General features: G+C 57.2%; 8 protein-coding genes across 8 annotated transcripts; 4 read left to right on the top strand and 4 right to left on the bottom strand.

The window, feature by feature from the left end:
• Positions 1-143: 143 nt before the first annotated feature.
• B0I36DRAFT_365781 (t-SNARE) lies at positions 144-1,346 on the top strand (the record flags this gene model as incomplete). The annotated part of the gene is made up of 3 exons (XM_046159197.1): positions 144-245; positions 407-919; positions 1,002-1,346. The coding sequence occupies 3 exons, from the start codon at positions 144-146 to the stop codon at positions 1,344-1,346; spliced, it is 960 nt and encodes a 319-aa protein (XP_046009396.1).
• Positions 1,347-2,331: 985 nt separating this feature from the next.
• On the bottom strand, positions 2,332-3,804 carry B0I36DRAFT_248504 (putative BAR adaptor protein; the record flags this gene model as incomplete). Its single annotated transcript, XM_046150391.1, has 2 exons — positions 2,332-3,654; positions 3,769-3,804. The coding sequence occupies 2 exons, from the start codon at positions 3,802-3,804 to the stop codon at positions 2,332-2,334; spliced, it is 1,359 nt and encodes a 452-aa protein (XP_046009395.1).
• Positions 3,805-5,131: 1,327 nt separating this feature from the next.
• On the top strand, positions 5,132-7,283 carry B0I36DRAFT_154868 (cysteine desulfuras-like protein). The gene is made up of 2 exons (XM_046148580.1): positions 5,132-6,384; positions 6,596-7,283. The coding sequence occupies exons 1-2, from the start codon at positions 5,266-5,268 to the stop codon at positions 7,016-7,018; spliced, it is 1,542 nt and encodes a 513-aa protein (XP_046009394.1). The 5' UTR covers positions 5,132-5,265; the 3' UTR covers positions 7,019-7,283.
• A 938-nt stretch (positions 7,284-8,221) lies between these two features.
• On the top strand, positions 8,222-8,832 carry B0I36DRAFT_352076 (uncharacterized protein; the record flags this gene model as incomplete). The annotated part of the gene is made up of 2 exons (XM_046157076.1): positions 8,222-8,326; positions 8,395-8,832. 2 exons carry the CDS (start codon positions 8,222-8,224, stop codon positions 8,830-8,832), a joined length of 543 nt encoding a protein of 180 aa, XP_046009393.1.
• Positions 8,833-11,091: 2,259 nt separating this feature from the next.
• B0I36DRAFT_365777 (uncharacterized protein) lies at positions 11,092-12,152 on the top strand (the record flags this gene model as incomplete). The annotated part of the gene is made up of 3 exons (XM_046159196.1): positions 11,092-11,187; positions 11,249-11,876; positions 11,932-12,152. The coding sequence occupies 3 exons, from the start codon at positions 11,092-11,094 to the stop codon at positions 12,150-12,152; spliced, it is 945 nt and encodes a 314-aa protein (XP_046009392.1).
• Positions 12,153-12,547: 395 nt separating this feature from the next.
• On the bottom strand, positions 12,548-14,349 carry B0I36DRAFT_248445 (adenosine deaminase family protein; the record flags this gene model as incomplete). The annotated part of the gene is made up of 2 exons (XM_046150384.1): positions 12,548-14,133; positions 14,199-14,349. 2 exons carry the CDS (start codon positions 14,347-14,349, stop codon positions 12,548-12,550), a joined length of 1,737 nt encoding a protein of 578 aa, XP_046009391.1.
• A 549-nt stretch (positions 14,350-14,898) lies between these two features.
• On the bottom strand, positions 14,899-15,862 carry B0I36DRAFT_330048 (uncharacterized protein). Its single transcript, XM_046154791.1, has one exon. The coding sequence runs from the start codon at positions 15,654-15,656 to the stop codon at positions 15,048-15,050; it is 609 nt and encodes a 202-aa protein (XP_046009390.1). The 5' UTR covers positions 15,657-15,862; the 3' UTR covers positions 14,899-15,047.
• Positions 15,863-16,306: 444 nt separating this feature from the next.
• B0I36DRAFT_293947 (Hydantoinase B/oxoprolinase-domain-containing protein) lies at positions 16,307-21,000 on the bottom strand. Its single transcript, XM_046151811.1, has 2 exons — positions 18,264-21,000; positions 16,307-18,200 (listed from the first exon to the last, which is right to left on the bottom strand). The coding sequence occupies exons 1-2, from the start codon at positions 20,573-20,575 to the stop codon at positions 16,421-16,423; spliced, it is 4,092 nt and encodes a 1,363-aa protein (XP_046009389.1). The 5' UTR covers positions 20,576-21,000; the 3' UTR covers positions 16,307-16,420.
• Between the last annotated feature and the right edge of the window lie 2 nt (positions 21,001-21,002).

Genomic DNA, 21,002 nt, shown 5'->3' with positions numbered 1-21,002 from the left:
ACGTGCCAGCCGACATTTGCAACACCCCAACCACAACAACAACAACAACATCACCCAGTTCTTGGACCATCCCGCATTGCCCCGCCAGTTCTTTACGCCCCGAATCAAGTTCCTGCTAGGCGACGTGTGTACGATTGCCCTCCATGTCGTACAACCAGTACCAGAGCAATCCGTACCAGCAGGCCCCAGCGGCCGAGCAGGGCGGATACGATTACAACCAGGGCGCCTACAGCAGCTACGATCAGGTCAGTATTAGAAGGTGTTCAACTCCCACATGGTGGCCGCGCGCCTCGGTCAATTGACCCGGCTTGCGCTCATTGCGCCGGCAGGTCGACGAGCAGTGGCGCAGCAGGTTGTTGGACAGTGGAAGCCGCGCGTTCGCTGACACCCAAGACCATTGTCACAGAACCAAGGCCATGAGATGCAGAACTATGGCGCTCCTCAGCAACCACAGCCGCAAGCACCGCACGTCCTCTCCCAGCAAGACTTTCTCGGCCGCATCGGCTTCCTCCGCAACGAGATTGGCTCGGTGACGCGCAACATCGAGGCCATTGCCTCGCTGCACCAGCGCTCCCTCGCCGAGTCTGACGGTGGCCTTTCCTCACAGCAGCTCGAGCGCATCGTCACTGAGACCCGAAATCTGAACGCCAGCATTCGTGACCAGCTCAAGTTTCTCGCCAACGACGCTGCCAAGACCCAGGACTCGAGCCGCTCCCTCAAGGAGAGGCAGGTTAACACCATCAAGAACGAGTTTGAGCGCGAGCTCCACAGCTACCAGAATGAGGAGAGCACCTTTCGTCAGCGCTACCGCGATCAGATTGCCCGCCAGTATCGCATCGTCAACCCGGACGCTAGCGAGGACGAGGTCCGCCAGGCCGCCGAGGCTGACTGGGGAAATGAGGGTGTATTCCAGACCGCTGTATGTGGCAAGCTCACCCATCTACCTCTCCCCCCTTGTTACTATTCTGTGCCGAATGCTGACTGCCATGTCTCTCGAACAGCTCCGCTCCAATCGCGCCGGCCAAGCCGCATCTGTGCTTGGGAACGTGCGCGCGCGTCACAATGAGCTGCAGCGCATTGAGCAGACCCTGATGGAGCTGGCGTCCATGTTCCAGGATCTGGCGATGCTCGTGGAGCAGCAAGACGTCGCCGTCGTTGCGGCCGAGCAGAATGCGGAGAACACGACCAAGCACCTCGAGGAGGGCAACCAGCACGTCAAGAAGGGCATCATCAGCGCCCAGAACGCCCGCAAGTACAAGTGGTGGTGCCTTCTCGTCGTGGTGCTCATCATCATTGTCGTCATCCTCGCTGTCGTCCTCACTCTCAGGCCTTGGGAGAAGAAGTAGATGCTTCATTCTCTACCGCACTCAGAGACTTCGGGGACTGGTCTCGCCTTTTTTTTTCATGGCGGGTGTCTGTCTGTCCCCCTACCTAACGCCATGTCAGAAAGCGTCAACCTGAGCCGAAGATGCCAAGACCCAGTTGATTATACCAAACGACCTGAATGTACATAACTCGGAGACTCGAAAAAGAGGGGGAGGCGCCTTAAATCGTCGCGCGAGCATAATTATCAAGATGCCCCTCTTTTCAATGAGGAGCCGCAAGAGCGCCGGGAGGCTGTCTCATGAGAAAGGGGGAAACGCAGAAGGGATTGAAGAAAGTGATGACCAGGGCTTTTTTAGGATTTTCTAGCACGACCGCATTTATCTCACGTACGCAAGGATTCTTACTTTTAATACAACTTTTTTCAAGATACAAAGGCAGCCACTCCGTCTCCTGACCTCGGCCCGCCACTCACCTGGGCCGTGCGCGTCTTCAGCGTTTCGGTGATGCATTGCACAAGGACTCGAGGGCGCATGAGCGTAGCACAACAACTCCAGGACGAAGGAAGTCTAGTGACAAAAGCCATGATGATCAACCCAAACCGGCTTTTGATCGAGCGGATTTTATTCACCCCATTATGGAATCGCGAAAAAAAAGCCTGTGGGCCCTTTCTCTCTCCTCTCTCTCCTCTCTCTCATTCATCTGCTTCTGTCGGTCTCCAAAATGCTATAGCTTTCAACAAGAAGTAGAGGAATATACTGCGCCGGAGCGAGGCATGGCTTAGAACATCCCTTTCTGCGCGTCCTCCGGCGCGTCTATCGATGCGCGCTCCGTCCCAACATCCGATTACGTCCTCCGCGTCCCAATGGCACGCCCGGCCAGATGGCGGCCATGGATCCAAGTGAAGAGCTCGTTTCAACGGAAAGGCTCGTGGCTAATGCGACGTCCATCTCTGAGGTGAGGTCGGTTTCTAGCCAAGTCTCACGTAGTTGCCTGAAACGCAAGTGATTAGCGTGTAATCCCTATGGGTTTTTTGTTCGGGCCATGTGCAAGCATACCTGGGAACTGTCCCGCCTTGCCATTGAGCTTGCCTGTCCACCACTCATTGTCGTTTTGCGTCCGGGAGACAATCTCGATGACATCGCCCGCTCTGAAGCTCAGATCGCCTTCCGCCTGCGCAGAGTAGTCGTACAGGGCTGTGACGGTCTCGGCCGTGGTCTTGCCTGCCAAAGCCTTGGGCTTCGGCTTGGGCGGCGGAGGCTTCGCTTTCGCGGCGGCAGCGACCGCCATGCCTGGAGACGCAGCACCATTACCGTAGCTGGGTGATGAGGGGAACTTTGACGGCACTGCACCAGCTGAATAAGGTGGAGGTGCGTGTTCATCCTCCTCAGCCGTGACCTGTGGCGAGCCAAATCTGGGTGCGGTGTCTGATTGGGATGTTGACGGCCCGGCGGTCAAGAGACTCGCAGGTTTCGAGCCCCCTTCCAGAGCCAACTGAGGCTTGTTGCCATACTTTGGTGGCCGCTGTCGGCCACTAGTCTTGAAACGCACAATCGTGAGCTTCTCGACTTGCTCTTGGATATCCCCGCGCTTCTCGTGGAAAGCTTCCTCAATGTCCTTCGTGAGATCGAAGTAGCCAATGTCACAACCCTGCATCTTCTCATGCAGGGTGTAGAAGATGTTGAGCTGCATGTAGTAGAATGACTGGAACAAAGGCTGAATGAACTCTTGTTCGAGGACGAAGAGCTTGGGCAGCTCCTCCTTGAGAAGGTCATTAAAGTAGTTGAATTCTTGTGTCGAGACTTCCACGTCGTTCTCCGCCTTCCACATCGCCTTCTCATCCTTTGGTGTCTTCTCTTTCTTGTCCTTGAGCTTCTTGAGTGTTGCGTTGTGTCGATCGAAGTCGAGCTTTTTGTGCTCGCGTTTGGTGGCGGTCTTCCTGATAGCTTTGAGGACATCGAGCAGCTCATTCGCGGGGCCAATAACTCTTTGGTCAATCATCTCGAGCTCCGGCGCTAATGTTTCCTGGAGGTCCTTGACCACGGCCTCGTATTCCTCACAGGCTTGGATGCCCTCGGGATTACCGTGGACAACCAAGCTGTTTGGGTCAGACATGCGCCCAGAGATTGGCTTGTAGATTTCCGTCATCGCTCTGCTGAACTCGATCTGGTGGTTGAGCATGCCATTAATGGAGTCAAAGTATTTCTTGCTCTCGTCGTGGAGGCGCTTCGTCTCGGTTTCGAGCTCCTGGAAGCGGCGCTCGGAATCTGTAAAGACGGCATCTTTGTGGACTTCGCCAATGTTGAACTTGGCCTTGAATTGTTGCGGCGCCTACAGCACGATGGGTGGTGGTTAGCAAAGTCGGCCGTGTTGGGGGTTGCGCGGCGCTGAACTGGACATCACGTAGGAACAAGCAGGCGAGGGGCAGCCATATGCGGCACATACTCTGACCACGCTCTTCTGGAAGCCGCGGAAGCTCATCTCTGCGCAGGTGGTGGGTGTGCGCAAACTGGCGGCAGATGGGTATGACGACGATGGCGGGGTAGGCTGAAAGCGGCGAAAAGGATATGGAGGTGCTTTGGAGGTGCTGCGAAGGGCACAACAGATGTATCGTGGAGGTTGGCTTGTAGTCTAGAGCCGACAGGCGTTAATGACTGAAGGGATAACGTGCTGGATGTGTTGTAACGGGAGAAGAAAGTGGGTAGAGTTGGGAATAGAGGCAAGCGTGCGCTCGTTTGTGGTTGGGGTTCGCCCAGGAGCGTCGCAGGATGACGGCACTGCACTGCCAGGGGCTGGGTTAGCTGGGGCCTCCGGCGCTGTGAGCTAGTGGCCTTCCGGAGTATGGCTTGTGCGCTCAGTCTTTGTGCTGGATGGGCATACAGACCCTCTCACCACACCACCCTCTCCGGGCGCGCGAATTGCACTGCGCTGGCTGCTCAAGTGACCTCCAGCCAAGCAAGCTTGAACTGCTGCCTCGTGCTAGCTTACTCGGCCGGGGCACGGTTGCTGCGCAGCGGCTCTCTGGTGACGAAGTTCCCCGTGGCAGTGCTGGCGCTGGGCCGCGAGCCATGACGCTGCTGGCCCAACAGCTCCACCAGACTGCCGGCAACCCGGTCATGGCTGCGACAGCTCGGGGCGAGTCAGCAAGTCCGCAGCTGCCGTGCCGTCAGCTTCGCTCCCCAGGCAGCACGCAGGACAGCCTTTGTGTGTTCGCATCATGTGTCAGACCCGAGTACTTATATCCAGCCCTCGCCGTTGACAACGTCTTGAAATGCCAGTCATGTAACGGAATCTAGGGACATCTTCAACGAGGCGGAAGACTGCTGGAAAGTGGTGGCGCCACGCTTGACAGCTGCGAAACTACGTCATCCTCCACAGGCCTTGAAAGATCGTGAGCAGAAATGCAGAAATCTCTCCTTATCCGTCAGAAATATTGATGCGCAAGAAGAATTGCATGGTGATGAGAGCCTGGAGACAGCTTCTATCCTTCGATCACCACCCGAATCATGTGACCTCCCGAGGTCTTCTTGAAGGAGCCCGAAAGATTGTTCCTTAGCTCACCCAGTGCGCTTCGAAAGAACTTTGCAACTGTCCCTTGGTTCACCAAGAATTATCATAAGCAGCCACGCTAGGAACCGTTGTCGACACTTAATGATTGTGATGGCAATTCGCAGCATGTTCGCACTGTCTGGGGCACGGACAATTGCTAATCCGACAGTCTCAATCCGCCACCTCTCGTTATCCCCGAGTCCGACGACTCGGTGCGGCGCACGCTGGACCCCGACCCCGACCCGCTGGGGAGTGCGCAGCTCAGGTGCAGCTTTGCAGTTGTCATGAGTTATTGCCGTGGCCTGCATATTTTCACCGCCCGCCCCTGCGCAACAACCTCCACCCGCTCCCCATCGTCTACTTTTTCTTATCTTCTTACAACCTCTCGACAAGATGGTTCACGTGGCATCATCCGCGCTGAGGCAGGCCTCGCGCCTTGGCCTCAAGCAGACACTTTCCGGTGCGCCTGCGAGAGCAGTCGTTTCCGCCGCTCCCAGAGCTCTCGCATCCGCCACGCGGACGACGAGGCGGCAGTATGTCTCCGAGTCGAAGCGCGACCATGCCCAAGTCAACGTCGAGACCGCCATCAAGCTGGACAAGAGCAACTTCATGAACGAAAAGGGTGAGCTCGTCATGCCTGGTTCCGGTGCTTCCGCTACTGCCATCGATGGATCCAGCCCCGTGGCTGCTGTCCTCAAGGAGGCGACGGTACTGGATGAGGGACAACGACCAATCTACCTCGACATGCAGGCCACGACGCCGGTCGATCCCAGAGTCTTAGACGCCATGTTACCTTACTTCGTTGGCGTGTACGGCAACCCCCACTCGCGGACGCACGCATACGGCTGGGAAAGCGAGAAGGCTGTCGAAACTGCGCGTGAGCACGTCGCGAGTCTCATCGGTGCGGATCCCAAGGAGATCATCTTTACAAGCGGCGCGACCGAAAGCAACAACATGAGCTTGAAAGGTGTCGCCAGGTTCTTCGGCCGGTCAGGCAAGAAGAGGCATATCATCACGAGCCAGACTGAGCACAAGTGTGTCCTTGACAGCTGCCGTCACCTCCAAGACGAAGGCTTCGAGGTCACATACCTGCCCGTCCAGAATAACGGCCTGATTAACATGGCGGAGCTCGAGGCTGCGATGCGTCCTGAAACGGCCATCGTCAGTATCATGGCCGTCAACAATGAGATTGGTGTTGTGCAGCCCCTGGAAGAGATTGGCAAACTCTGCCGGTCCAAGAAGGTCTTCTTCCACACAGACGCCGCTCAGGCTTTCGGCAAGATCCCGATGGATGTCAACGCCATGAACATCGATCTCATGTCCATCTCGGCACACAAGATCTACGGCCCCATGGGGATCGGTGCCTGCTACGTCCGGCGACGACCAAGAGTTCGCTTGGACCCCATCATCAGTGGTGGTGGCCAAGAGAGAGGTCTCAGGAGTGGCACCCTCGCCCCTCCCTTGGTCGTCGGTTTTGGCGAGGCTGCCCGCATCGCCAAACAAGAGCTCGAGGTATGTCACTCGCCCATCCCGGACCTCTCTGCATTTACCTTCTCCCTTTTTGCAAAGTGATGATTCGCTCCTACATGCATGGCTTTCTGAATTCCTTGACCGGAACCAGTGTGTTGAGACAAAGCACATATGTCTGATTTGCATCATTCTCTACTCCTCTTGCGATCATGGTCAAAAATAGCACGAAACAGTAGCTAACTCGCGAGGCTAGTATGACTCGAAACGGATCAAGGCTCTTTCGGACCGGTTACTCAAAGGTCTCCTCTCCCTCGAACACACGACACAGAACGGAGATCCGGAGCGTTTCTACCCTGGCTGCGTGAATGTTTCATTTGCTTATGTTGAGGGTGAATCTCTCCTGATGGCTCTCAAGGACATCGCCTTGTCGTCAGGCAGTGCCTGCACATCAGCCTCCCTGGAGCCGAGCTACGTCCTGCGAGCTCTTGGCAACAGCGACGAGAGTGCCCATAGCAGTATCCGCTTTGGCATTGGCCGTTTCACCACCGAGGCCGAGATTGACTACGTCCTCAAGGCTGTCCAGGAACGTGTCACTTTCCTCCGCGAACTGTCGCCCCTGTGGGAGCTCGTCCAGGAGGGTATCGATCTCAACACAATCGAATGGAGCCAGCATTAGGATTGGAATATTTCCCGGACACTTTCATTCTTATCGCTCAGCTCGCTGACGCCGTCGCCGACATGAATAGTCTGGGACTGGTGGGCGTACGAGCTTCTGTAATTTTGCACGGCCCATTTGGTCGTTGTACAACAGCACATCCACGTTCTTTGTCAGGGTCTTACCCGATGTGAGATCGAACACGAGGGTCACTCGCTCATCATGTGCACGAAAGGCAATCCGGTAGCATGCCAGGTCAGAGTGGGCGGGATATCTGACGAACAGTAGCGCATCTTGATACCAGAATATGAAGAATGGAAATGATGATGAATACACTGGACAGGCCACAGGCCGCGTGCTCAAGACCACAATAGGCCGGATGAATACTTATCGCCTTCCAAGGTAACTGCTCAGTGCCACGCCGCTCGCTTCTAGAATTATGGCACGTTGTCTGCTGCACTTCTGTTTGACCCTGGCGGGAGGCATGTTGTGCACAAACAAACGCCAGTGGTATGTCTAGCACCAGAGCGTGAGTGCACGCACCTCCCCTATGACATCATCCATGTCATACTCCCCCTCAATCACTCCAGCCACTGTCACACGAGAAGGAGAGTGTGGCTGCCTTGGGCCACTGCAACCTTGGCTTGACGGCCGCGGGAGGCACGACCTCGGGAGCTTGTCAACCTCGCTGTTTGGCTTGAGGCTCGGCCTGGCAAGGCGGGGTCACCTGAGCGGGACAAGTGCATGACATCATCGCTTTTCCTGATGCGAATTTAGAGCAGTTCGCGACGGCACCCTTTGGGACCACAGAGCAGCCATGCACGATCGAGATTCCCACAATGACACAAGAGGACTTGGCTGCATGTGTCACTTGCCTTCGGACCGCTACGTACTGGCCAGTCAGCTCATGAGTTGAGGCCCACGGCCCAGAGCCCTGATGCACGGGGCCCTTCCCTGCCTTGACGCGCCTGTGAGGGCCACTGAGTTACGCAATGCTCATCGTGGCTGCCAAGTTCGTCAGCCATGTGCTCTGCCTGCCTCAAGTCCTGCACGTTTCTAGAGATATAAAATTCCAGCAGTCCCCTCTCTGTCTTCCTGGCAATGTAACACCACCATCTCAAACCAAACAAACATCCAAACTCTCGTGTTTATCCACACTCACACAGCCTACGTGATTTCAACTATATCCACCTACCACCTCGCCAGACTTACACATCCCTCACCATGTCTGCCAACGACAACACTTCCACTCTCAAGTCGGTCACCGATGCCATCACTGGCACCGCCCAAAACGTCCTCGGCAGTATCACTGGCAGCACCGGTGACCAGGTAAGCCATACCCTGCGAATGTGGCGGTCATTCTAGGAGCCTCGCTGACCTCATCCTTCCATCTCCAGGTTCAGGGCCAGGCCAAGAAGGATAAGGCTGATGCCGAGTACAACGCCTCGCAAGCTACTGCCAAGGGCCCCGGCTTCACTGCTTCGTCCTCTGGTGCCGTCACCGCAGACGACCCTGACCGCGCCAAGGGTTCCTACAACCAGACTATGGGCGCCGCCAAGGAGACTGTTGGCGGACTTCTCGGTGCCGAGGGCCTCAAGCAATCCGGACGTCAACAGAACCTCGAAGGCCAGCAGCAAGAGGCCAAGGGTCAGGTCAACGACTACACGAGCGGCATTGGCGACCGCATCAGCGGCACTGTCGGTGGAGCCGTCGCTGGTCTGACCGGTAACAAGGCTGCCCAGGCCGAGTACCAGGCTCAGCACGATCAGGGCAAGACTCAGCAGCGTGGTGCTGAACACGACATCCTCAAGCAGGCGGAGGCTGACCGCCAGTAATTGGTGCACGCTCCATCTTGATACGGAAGCATGACAATTTCGCAGCCGGAAAATAATGATACCCTAGAGAATAGCCAATCGAGTCGTTGAATTTGCCTTTTGCTGATTGACTACTGAATTGTCGATAATTTGTATCTCATTTATCAGCTGCGGTTGATGCTGTTCTGATCGTGATCATGCTGCCAGCATAAGCAAGCCCCACCACTTACGCCCACGTGTAAATGCCTACCTTGGACATGCAGTTGATCCAGACGAAGTAAAGAAATGATGCGGTCTCGAGAGACCATACATATACCTGCCCAGTGGGCAACGAGCAAGCTCCTGCCGTGAAAGAACGTACACTAAGTACGCTATGTCCGCCGTACCTCTTCAGCGAGGCGCCGCTTTTTTGTGGGGGCAGGCACCTCCTTCCAGGTTGGGTGGCTGCCATGATCGTGACTGGCGAGGTCAATAGACCCATCGCTGAAGCATGCAACAGCTGCACGTCAGCCCTTCTCCAGATCCTCGACGCCATTGACATCCGCCGCATTTGGCCCCCAATCAGACTCTGACTGGATGGCATGCTATCCAGGTCCATCGCCCGTGCAGAAGACAAGCTTTTCGGCGCGCCAATCAGTGGTTGCGGCACCGCCGTCTGATCGATCTAACACTTCTCTGCGGCTCCCGACAGGCCAGAACAGCAAGTCCTACGTCAATCCCCCTGTTAGAATGCCACAGCATGGTGCTGTCTCCAGGTCCTTGCATCCACAACTGCCATTGTCTCATCTCCGAATGAGGCCCACCATGCTGTCAAGCCCGCCAGAACTGCCGACGGGTCTAGAATGTCTCCCATCTCCCATATTGCCGCCCTGGGCAAGACCAGCCGAGCAGAAGACTGATATGGCTGCTTGAGTCGCGGCGAAGAACCAGGGACGCGGAGCAAGACCCCGAGGGTGTGGCCAAGGACCCAGCATGAATCATACGAGCAGGCCGCAGAACTCGATGCTTATTATCCGCGGGTACTGCAGACAGCCCTTTCAGCCTATGGATGCGGCCTTCGCCCGCAATTGGCAATTTGTTCATTGCGAACAAGCCCGGCGAGGACCCTTGTCCACCTGTAGAATGGCAGCGCGACATTCGGCTCCTTTCGGCGGCGTGCCGTCAGCGTCACTCGAGCATCCTGGACGCCCGTACGAAGTACCAGCACACAGATAGCAAACCTGCGGCTTCCACGGCCCCGAGCGGGGAGAGTAAGGGGCTTGATTTCATCCGCAGCAGGGTTCAGCTTTCAAGCCCGCACATGCATAACCACGTGTGGAGTTGCAGGGCAGGAGGACGGGCCGGTGAAAGGAGTCGTAGCCACTTGCACTTTGGCACGTTTGCCATCAGGCCTCTGCAGCCAAGAAGTCCTCCCTGCGAGCTTCCGCTTCAGGGTGGCAGCGTGCGGGCCCACGTCGTGCGAGACGGGAAAAACTCGAGTGAAGGGCCGGGAGCAGAAACCCAGCCAGCCTACAGCATTTGCGTGCCTCGCTGCGATAACCTTCTTACCACCCCGCCTTCATCGGAAGATGGGCAAAGAGGTCGGCACTGGGCCTGGGCCCTGTCGCACGGCAGCCACGAGATGGTGGCCACCAATATGCACCTCGAAGTTAATGCTCCAACTACGGACTGTGCTGCGTGGGTGCTACCGGGTCAGGTAACCGGGCTTCACGGACACCTATTGCAGGCAAAGCACAATATCTCTGCATGATGTTACGTCGCCAAACTCGAGGGGTTGCAGGGCAAGTCGTACTCGGCAAGGCCCACACCTGGCGACATGTTCCGTGGCATAGGCATGCTTTTAGATGAGTTTCTGCTCCGAGTCTTGATACACACTTTCCAGACTGGCTAGCCCGCCCACCCACCACTCACTTGATACTTTCGCAGAGGCTGCTGGTCAGACAGATATTCAAGTGTCTGGTCTGGATGAGGGCCTGACGCTGCTCACTCATCAACCCGGGTCAGGATTGTTCCAACAAGGGCGGATTTCAAAGCACGCCTAGCACGATTGAATCACCCAGCAGCCACACTCAAAGGCAGCCCAGAAGGTGACGCCTCATACGCCTGGCGCCGTACGCAATTCCCGGCACCGCGCTTTGGGCACCACTTCGTGCCCGAGGATAGTACCACTCAGGACATCTCGCCAGCCGTCCAGAGCTCTCTGCGGATGGCGCTACACCATCTGGCTACACTCGCGACACTGTTCCGTGGTACAAGGAATGAGTTGAGATTTAGAGCGCGATGCGAATAGTGGTTGCTGGCGGCGGTGGCTTTGCCAGTATTCTTATCCACGAATTGTCACAGACTTCGCATGCCTTACTGGTGCTATCACGAACGGTAATTTTACGACCCGGTTTCAATGCGTTCGGATCAGACACAACTAACCAAGGATCCCCAGGTACATCCTGAACTCGAAGAACTGTATGGCTGCCAGGTTGCTGTAGTTGACTATCATGATACAGATGGACTACGGTTTCTATTGCAAGGTGTCAACCTGGTCATCTCAACAATTCCGAGCCTCGAGCAACTCAGTCTGATTGAAGCTTCCAGGGCAGCTGGTGTTGATCGCTTCGTTCCAGCAGAGTTTGAGGGTCTCACATCTCAGAGACCGCCCCCAGAAGTTTTTGATCCCTACGTCGGCAAAGGGTCGTCGGATGCACGTGCGCTGCTGCGACGCTGCTCACGGTCAAAGTCGAATCCGCTGAAGTACACTATTTTCTCCTGCGGCATGTTTTACGAGCGTTTTGGGCCAGGTGGCCTCCAGGCAAATGGCATGGGGGCGTCCTTTGAAATATATGGCCATCGGGATTATATGATCGACATTGATCGCGGCGTTGCACAATTGCCAGCAACAGGTCCCAATGGACGTCCTGTCGGTATCGCGCTTACATCGGCTTATGACGTCGCTCGCATAGTCGTGGCGGCACTTGAACTGGGCATCAATAACTGGCCACATGAGTTCAAAATGTGTGGCGACCGAATGTCGAGCATGCAACTCTCGCGACTGTGCAGCGAGGTCATGGGAAGTAAGTGCAATCTTCCTGATCCATTGTCTTGTACGTAGTGCTAAGAACAACTTAGTGCCCTTCGACGTGCGTGCAATGTCGTACGATGAGATTACGCTGGGGTTGCAGGAGTGCAGTGAGCCGGATCGCGTAGCCGAGTGGTGTTTCCTCCAGCACCTTCTGCAGACGGCGAACGGCCGATATCACATGACCGGCGACAACCTCCTCAACAACCGCCTGTCGATGCCTCCAATGTCATTTAGAGACTGGTTGCAGCAAGTATGGGCCGTGCAATGAAGCGCAGATTGGGTTGTGACGTCACCATAAAAGCTCGCAACGGATTCGGGGAGTGATCGAGGGCCCTGAAGAGTTCAGATGGCGGTGCTTCGACCACTAAAGGAGAAAAGAGCATGTGCGCAACAAGTTATCGGAGGAAAAAATTCAGGCGATATGCTGGAACCGTGGTTGGTAACCAAGGGTTTGGGGACACTGCGTTGGAGCACGTGTCTGCTGGAGATACCTTGAAACGTCATTAAAAGCGGTATATTCATGCTTTTGAGTAGAGGGTGCTTCTGTTCGTCTACCCGTCTACTGTGTAATGTCCAAGCCCAATGCTCAAAAGCAATCTGTGCGTTTGGGATTCAGATGCCCCACGATGGCCAGTAGTGCCGAATCCTAGACGACCAAACTCATCATTCATCCTCGCCACCATATTCCGTGACCACCCAGAGACAGAACTTTTCCCACTCGACCTGCCACTCCCTGAGCCTCTGTGCCTTGAGGGTGTCTCCCAAGCTCGCCTCGCGTAGATCCTTTGCCCACTCGTCGGGCGTCTGATCCTCGAATGCGGCCCAGCGGATGCTGTTCTCGGCCAGGCTTCCCAACCCGGCGAGACCGAGATTCTCCCATCCCTGGAGGGCCTGCCAGAAGTCGTGCGTCGAGCCGGCAGTGTCCTGGCCCAGCATGGCCGGGTCATCGTTGCACAGACAGCACGCGACACCTCTTGCGAGCAGGGCCGGCAGGGGGTGGGACATGACCGAGCCGCACAGCCGGAGGACTTCGTTGGAGATGGGGCACGACTCGACGAGGATCTTCTTCTCCTTGACGAGATCGATGAGCAGCGGGTGCTTGTACAGGCTGAATGCGTGCCCGATGCGGCGCGTGCCGAGCAGGATCGCGTCAAAGAGGTTGTGGTCCGTGTCGCTGCCGCTGCCCAGCGTCTCGCCTGCGTGGAAGAAGAAGGGGATGTTGACGCCTTCCTCGGCGCACTGCTTCCGGAACCAGAAGATCTCGGGGAGCAGGTCACGGAGCGGCCTGCCCGTGTCCTCCTGGCCGACGAGGTCGTAGCCAGCGATGAGCTCGGGATGTGTGATCTTGGTGGTGATGCAGTTGTCCATGTCCTGGACGATGGAGCGGTCGGGGAAGAAGCGCAGTGACGTCCAAATCGTGCGGATGCCCCAGAACCCTTTGCCCTCTTCCGTGGCCTTGAACTTGGCGATCTCGTCGGCCAGGTGGTCCATCATGGCGGTGAAGTCGGATTCTGGTTCCTCGTGCCCTTCCCTGCAGTAGTCTAGCGCCCAGGCGAAGCGCAGCTCGATGTAGTTGATCCCGTCGGCCTTGAGCTGGGACATGAGTCTGCGGAGAAAGGCGCGGAAGATGGGCTCGTAGTGGATCATCGAGTTGCACACGCGGAAACACATGGCAAACTTGCGCCAGATGTCGTCGATGCCGTGGTGCTGCGCGACAGCATCGGTCTGGGAGAGTGTACACCGGCCGTACAGCCACTTGCGGAAGCCCTGCTTGCCGCCGTTGGGGAAGGACTCGGCGGCCTGCGCAAGGACGATGGGCGTCTCGGGGGTGTAGTCGTCCTTGTCCCAGACATTGCCCTGGGTCCGGGGCTCTTTAAAATAGCGGAAGAGCAGCTGCGCCTCGCGGAGGTCTTCGTCGGAGACGAGGGGCCGGTCCGACATCATGTGGATGCCAGGGGTGTCAAAGAGGACATCAAAGAGGAAGTGGAAGTCGACCATGGCGTCGAGGTGGGAGTGGAGGAGTGTGCCCTTGGGCATCTTGCGGACAATGTGCCACAGCTTGGTCTGCTCCATGCGCTCCTTGGAAAGAGAAAACATCATGCCCGGGTGGACAGTTACGTCTGACTGCTGGGCGATTGAGTCCTCGAGGGCGGGTGTCCATATTGTCCTGCTCTCCTCATCGCGGATACGGCTGACAATATCGCAGGCCTTTCTAGCAATGGGAGACAGGTTCTTGCGGAAAGAGGCGTCTGCGAGGGAAGTGTCAGTGTTACCATGTTCCATCCACGTGCTTGACGGATGGAGAAACACGTACCGCTGCGCTGGGAGTTTTCCTGGGCGATCAGAGCATCACGGCCCTCGAGGTACTTCTGGAGGAAGGGGTCTGTCTCCTTGGGGACCTGCTGGGCAATGTCCTGCCACTCCTGGTCGGACCAGGCAGCGGGCCCGAAATACCTCGTGTCCATGGTGATCGGGCTCTTTGCGAGTGTTGCGAAATGACGCCGTGTTTCCAATATGAAAGCAATGGGAAGACAATGGATGGCCGGGGCTTTCCAGTGGCAGCAAGACGTGGGTACGTGAAGTAAGGACCTAGGTAGGTCGAAGGTAGGCTACCACGGTGTCGAGGCGGAGCTAGGCAGAACACGGCGGGGAAGGAGCGGCGGGCGATCAGAAGGGACCAGACTGAGGTAAGACTTTCATCCAGGTTGGTAAGTATCTTACGCTTGGCGCATGTCCGCTTTCTCCTCTGGCTCGTTGCTGTCAGACATGATCACCATCCTCAATCCTGCGCAGCCCGGCTGAGTCACTCGCCGGCTTTATAACCAGCGACACTTGTCCGCCGCCCGGGGATCCTGCATCTGCATCTGCATCTCGACGCCGCCGGCCTGCCCCGCGCCCCGGCGTGCGCCGGCAGCACCTCCGGGGGCGCCTGGCCTGGTCACCCCGGCGCCCTACGACAACGTCCGCAACACCCAAAGGACACACACGGATTCCTTTCATTCGCCGCACGGCCGCGAGTTGGTTGGTCACTTTTGTTTTACTGAGTCGAATTCTCTGCTTGGTCCCCAGACAAGGGAGTCACGCCACACAATGGCTCCGCCGGTCATCGCCGGACACTACTGGCTGTCGACCAACTAACTCTACCACCGCCTGCGGACATCCTTCACCTAAAGTCGAGATCCAGCTTGGCCACCTGCAGATCCTTGCAGTTCCTACTCGGCTTGTGTGTCCCTGTTCCCTTGGCCACGACGAGGTTCAGGTCCAGATAGTTAAACTGGCTCGAGACGTACGGCCCGCAGAGCAGGTCCATCTCGTATACGGCCCGCTCGACGTGCCGCAGGTCGTAAGTCAGGTCCGCCCGCGTCGTGCACACGAAGCCTTCAATCTCGCCATGCTGGAAGTGCTGCTCTCCGTGCTTGATCCGGTATGCCCAGCTGCGCAGGTCCTGAATCGTGAGGTCTGTATCGCCCTCGTCCATGAGTCTGGCCTCGGGAAAGCACTGTGTCGACGAGGATAGGCGGCCGATCTCACGGTAGAAGTCGTCGACACCGTCGACGTCACGGGCTTGTGGGGAAGCTAGTTGGGTCTCAGAGTCGAGGTGGCTCGACATTGTCGTCATGGTCGTCGTGCGCTTCGGTGTGATTGAAAGCCCTCGCTTACTGCCATCATGGTGCTTGCTCTGCTGTTCCATCGATACGACTGCAGCAGCTACATGGCTCGTTGACCCGGCCAGGATGGTGGCAATGATTAAGACAAGGTTGTGGAGCTGCATGATACCAATCGGTCTTGTCGGTGTGGCTTTGTGAGTCGTGATAAGAGTCCAGGTTAGCGGTGTTGCGTGCAATTTCACCTCGCTGTCGGTGAAATGCCTCGTTGTTCTTGTATAAGTGTCTTCGCCCGGTGGATCAGCAGTATAGGTAAATGGTTTCCGCGCAATGATCCAAGGCCGCCGTCACATTGATATATACAGATGCTCGCAATGCAAGCCAGTGGCAAAAGATCAATGTCTCATGGGGAGGGGAGCACGCACAGGACTTGTTTGCCATGGTAGAAAGAACTCGTGGCAGGCGGTTAGTGACGGTTTTCCCTTCTCTTTTTCCTTCTCCATAATACGAGACAACAACACCATCAACAACAAATGCGCCTGCAAACCACATGCAACGGTCCTTTGCTGTTTATGCTACAACGGTCAAATATATCTTACCATGCGTGATCACGATGATTTGGGACAACAACCACAGTAACAGGGTAACAAAAAGCAGACTTGGACTTTCGACCGCCTCGTCTTGTCTCTGTCTTGGGCAACCTAACTCCTCGCAAATGCAGATTCGGCTACCCCGGAGCATCACGCAAGACGCCGCGCCGGTGCCTTCATTCGGCCCCAGGTCGTCTGTCAAAGCAATAAAGGTGTGGAATCCACCATTGCACGAAACCACATTCCATTTGCGTATTTGCTATTGCCCTTCTCCATGCTACGGAAACTCAGTCTGACAGGTCACCCAGAGCACAATCAACACATCCTGTCCCACCCTAACTTTACGCCTGCAGCGCAGTGTCCTCGCGGTTTGTATGGCTGCCCTTGCGCCAGGAGTCAGTATGGTCCCTCTGCCCGAATCTCTTGTCGCGCTTCGCCTCGCCAGCCTTGCCCCAGCCTCCGCCACCGGGCGTGTTGATGATGATGCGGTCCCCGGGGTTCATGGGCGCGCTGTTCTTCGAGCCCATGTTGATGTGCCGCACGTCGTACTCGTCGTCGTCGTCGCCCCCATTCTCCGACGTCTCGTTTTCCTTGCGCACCCTCCGCACCCACACATTCAGCCCACATTGCGCGTCCTCGCCACCAGCAAGACCATACGGCCTATACACTCTGCGCTCGCTGAGGATAGACACCTGCACGGGGATGCGGAACTCGATGTCCCTCACCACGCCGTCGCCGCCGCTGTGCTGGCCTTTGCCACCTGACCCAGCACGGATGCTGAACTCGCGCAGCAGCACTGGGTACCGCCGCTCAAAGACCTCCGAGTCCGTGATCCGCGTGTTGGTCATGTGCGTGTGCACGCCGCTGGTCCCTTCCCAGTCCGGCCCCGCGCCAGAGCCGCCAGCAATGGTCTCGTAGTAGCCGAACCCCTTGACTTCCTTCTCGCCCGTGACGTTGCCGCCAAAGCCAAAGGTGAGGTTGTTGCAGTCGCCCTGGGACGCCGCGCAGGCCTCGAAGGCGCGGAAGATGACGTCCGTCACGCGCTGGGAGGTGAGCACGTTGCCGCCGACCACGGCGGCGCCCGTGGACGGGGACAGCAGCGACCGCGGCGGGATCTTGACGTGGATCGGCTTCAGGCAGCCCTGGTTCAGCGGGATGTCCTCCGAGATGAGGCACCGCAGGCAGTAGATGATGGCGCTGTACGTCACGGCCTCGGGGGCGTTGATGTTGCCATACACCTCGGGCCCGGTGCCGGCAAAGTCGAACACGGCCTCGCCCTTGTCCGGGTCAATCGTCACCTTGAGCCGGATCGGGCTGCCGTCGTCCATGTAGTCCACCGCCGACAAGTCCTTGCCTTCAAACTTTTTGTACACCTGCTTGAGCAGCGTCCGCACGCACGACTCGGCATTGTGCTGGATGTGCTCCATGTAGAACTGCACCGTGTCCTCTCCGTACTCGCCGATGAGGCCCTCGATGAGCGAGATGCCCTTCTGGTTCGCCGACACCTGCGCCCTCAAGTCGTTGATGTTGTCTGCCAGGCAGCGGGTGCCACTGCACCCGGGATATTGCGCAGGCTCCTTGTACAGTAGCTCGGTGATGCGCTCTTCGCTGAACTTGCCCTCGCTAACGATCTTCTCGCTCTTGATCGCCGCGCCCTCCTGATACAGCTCGCGCGAGTGTGGCGGCATGCTTCCGGCCGTGATGCCGCCAATGTCTGCGTGATGGGCCCGCGAGGCAGCATAGAACAAGATTTTGTCGCCAGCTTCGTTGAAAGCTGGCATCAGGAGCGTGATGTCGGGAAGATGTGTACCTCCGTACGACGGGTGGTTCGAGATGATGACGTCGCCCTTCTTCAGCTTGCCCTCCCAGATCTTGGCCTGAGTCCGAACACATGTTGACATGGAGCCCAGGTGTACCGGCAGGTGAGGGGCGTTGGCTACGAGACCACCCGTGGCGTCAAAAATGGCACAGGAAAAGTCCAGACGCTCTTTGACGTTGGTGCTGACACTGGTCTTCTGCAACGCCCGCCCCATCTGCTCGGCAATAGCCATGAAGCGGTGCCCAAAGATGCTCAGCATAATGGGGTCGACTTCCCGGTCTGCAGCGCCTTGCTTTTGAGAGCTACCGGTCCGCGTCAGTAGTTTCTCTTGTCTTGAACATATGGAGGGTTAATGAAAGACTCACTCATCCTTGCCTGCTTTCTCGAGGTCAATCACGACATGTGTCTCCAGAATCATGGCCTTGGCCTTGGGCGTCACGACAATCGTCTGAGTGCCATCGGCCAACATGGCAGGGCCCTCTATCTCATCGCCGACAGCCAAGTCCTCGAGCTTATACACCGGCGTGTCCAGGCGGCCTCCCTCAAAATATACCTGCGACGTGCTATGACGCTTGCCATCATCGACAGATTGCCGCTTCACCTGCTTGAGCTGCTGATCGACCGTCTTGTCCTTGTACGTGAAGCTCTTGCCGATACCGCGCACGCGAACATCGTCGATGATGATGTCCCGCTCATCCAGCGTGAAGCCAAACTCGTATCGATGGTGCCGGACAAAGGCTCTGCCAAAGGCCCACTCCTGTCCGTCAAAGTTCTTGTCCGCGTCCTCCTTGCTGGGCTTGACAATCATCAGCGCAGACTCGGTACCGCGGTATCGCATGTTGAGGTACTCCTCAAAGACGATCTCGTTGTCGGCGAAGCCCTGGTCCTTGAGCGCCTTGCGTGATTTCTCCTTGAGCTTGTCCATCTTGGTCCTCAGGTCGTCCACCACGGATCCCTCGTCCTTCCACACCGTCGAGTCGGGCTCCTGCCTCTCATCCACGACATCTGCTAGCGCCATGCCATATGCCGACAGCACGGAGGAGTACCTGTGGATCAAGATTTGGCGGATGCCCAGGGACTCGGCGATGGCTACCGCATGCTGGCCGCCGGCCCCGCCGAACGTCGCGAGGCGGTGCTTGGAGGAGTCGTGCCCTTTTGCCTCGGTGATAGAACGGATTGGTCGCGTCATGGCCTCGTTGGCCACTGTGAGGAAGCCGTACGCAACCTCATCTAGGCTCATGTTCTTGCCCGTCTCTTGGTTGATCTGGTCGGCGAGCTCCTGGATCTTCTTCTTGCTCGCCTCAAGGTCCAGGCCCTCGTCCTCGTTCTTTCCAAAGATCTTGGGGAAGAACTCCGGAAGCAGGCGACCCAGGAACAAGTTGGCATCGGTGACCGCCGCCGGTCCTCCCTTCCGGTAGCACGCAGGACCGGGATGCGCACCCGCAGACTCCGGCCCGACCACGAACAACCCGTTTCTGAAAAACAGCATGCTGCCACCACCGGCGGCGACGGTGTTGATGTCGAGCTGCGGCGACTGAATGGTCACACCTGCGGTCGTTGTCTCAAAGACATGCTCGTATCGGCCCTGGCCATAGCGCGACACATCCGTGCTCGTGCCGCCCATGTCGAAGCCGATGACGGGCACCTTGGTTTCCTCGTCGTAGCTCGTGATGGCGTAGCCCACCACGCCGCCCGCAGGGCCGGACAGGATGGCCTTTAGGCCCGTGAACTTCTCGACGTCGACGAGCCCGCCGTCGCTCTGCATGAACTCGCACCGCGCGCCCTTGCTACCCGCCTCCTCGAGCACGCTGCGCGTACCCAGGCCGCCCGCGAAGCCCTTCTGGAAACCCGAGATGTACTTCTTGATGGCGGGCGTCAGGTACGCGTCCGCACACACGCTCGTGGCGCGGGAGACGAGCTTGATCATCGGCATGAGCTCGTGGCTCAGCGAGATGTGCTCGAATCCAATATCACGGGCGACTTTGCCGATGAGAGCCTCGTGGTCCGGGAACGTGTAGCCGTGCATCAGGCACACGGCTATGCTGCGTATACCTTTGTCGTAGACCTCCTGCAGCTGGTCCTTGATCCTCTGCTCTTCAGGTCGCTGCAGGATCCGCACTGCCTCGCCGGACAAGCCCATGACGAGGTCTGCTGTTTTGGCCTCGTCGGTGCTGGCCTTTACGTCCGACTTGGAAAGATTGCGCTCGGGGTCTTCTGCATAGTCCTCGAGTGTGACGCGCTCGTCTATCTCAACGACTTCCTCGTAGAGCACATCTGGTTTTCGGATCGCCAGATCAAAAATCTTGGGCCGGCTCTGGTTACCAATCGTCAGGCAGTCCTTGAATCCTTGAGTGACCACAAGAGCAATCTTCTCGCCCTTGCGCTCTAGCAAGGCATTAGTGGCGACCGTGGTTCCCATGCGGATGCTCTCTATTTGTTTTGTGTCGAGAGCCTCCCCACGGGGGATGTCCCTGTCCAGGAAATGGCTCATTATGCGCCGGATACCTTCAAGCGGAGCATCGTCGTAGTTTGCCGGGTCCTCGGAGAGAAGCTTGATAACGACGTCTTTGCCGTTGAGCGTACCCACGCAGTCTGTGAATGTGCCGCCGCGGTCGATGGCTATCCTGATACCACGATCCTGGCCGGCACTACCGGCGGACGCTTCGGTTGGGGCCATGACGGACTAAAGGCAAGTTGACCCGATGCAAAATGCGACAGAAATAAGTAAAGGGGGTGGCACAGAGGCTACTAATCCCACTTCATCAGTGTTGGCGTCTTTTGTGGTGCCAATTTGTCAGGTGGAGGAAGCCCCAATGATTTCCAAGGTTGCAATTCGCATGTGCCCGCTGGGAAGGTATCTGCTGAGTGATCAGGGACTGAAAATGTGACACAACTATAGTTGAGGAGTATTTTGAGTTCCGGTGGTAAACAATATGGATGAATAGAGGATCTTTACTCTCGTGAGTTGACCACGTGTAACGAGAGTACACATCTCGAGATCTGCCGCCGATGTCGTCGTTGTTGAACCGCATAAACGGGGGCGCATCCGTAGAGCTCCGTCATTTTAGTGGGTCACGGGCTCCGACTTGCGTCTAGTACCCCGC

The sequence above is a fragment of the Microdochium trichocladiopsis genome, assembly GCF_020744255.1.
Source record: "Microdochium trichocladiopsis strain MPI-CAGE-CH-0230 chromosome Unknown B0I36scaffold_8, whole genome shotgun sequence".
NCBI classification, from domain to species: Eukaryota; Fungi; Ascomycota; class Sordariomycetes; order Xylariales; family Microdochiaceae; genus Microdochium; species Microdochium trichocladiopsis.
This window is presented reverse-complemented; position numbering and strand designations above follow the sequence as displayed.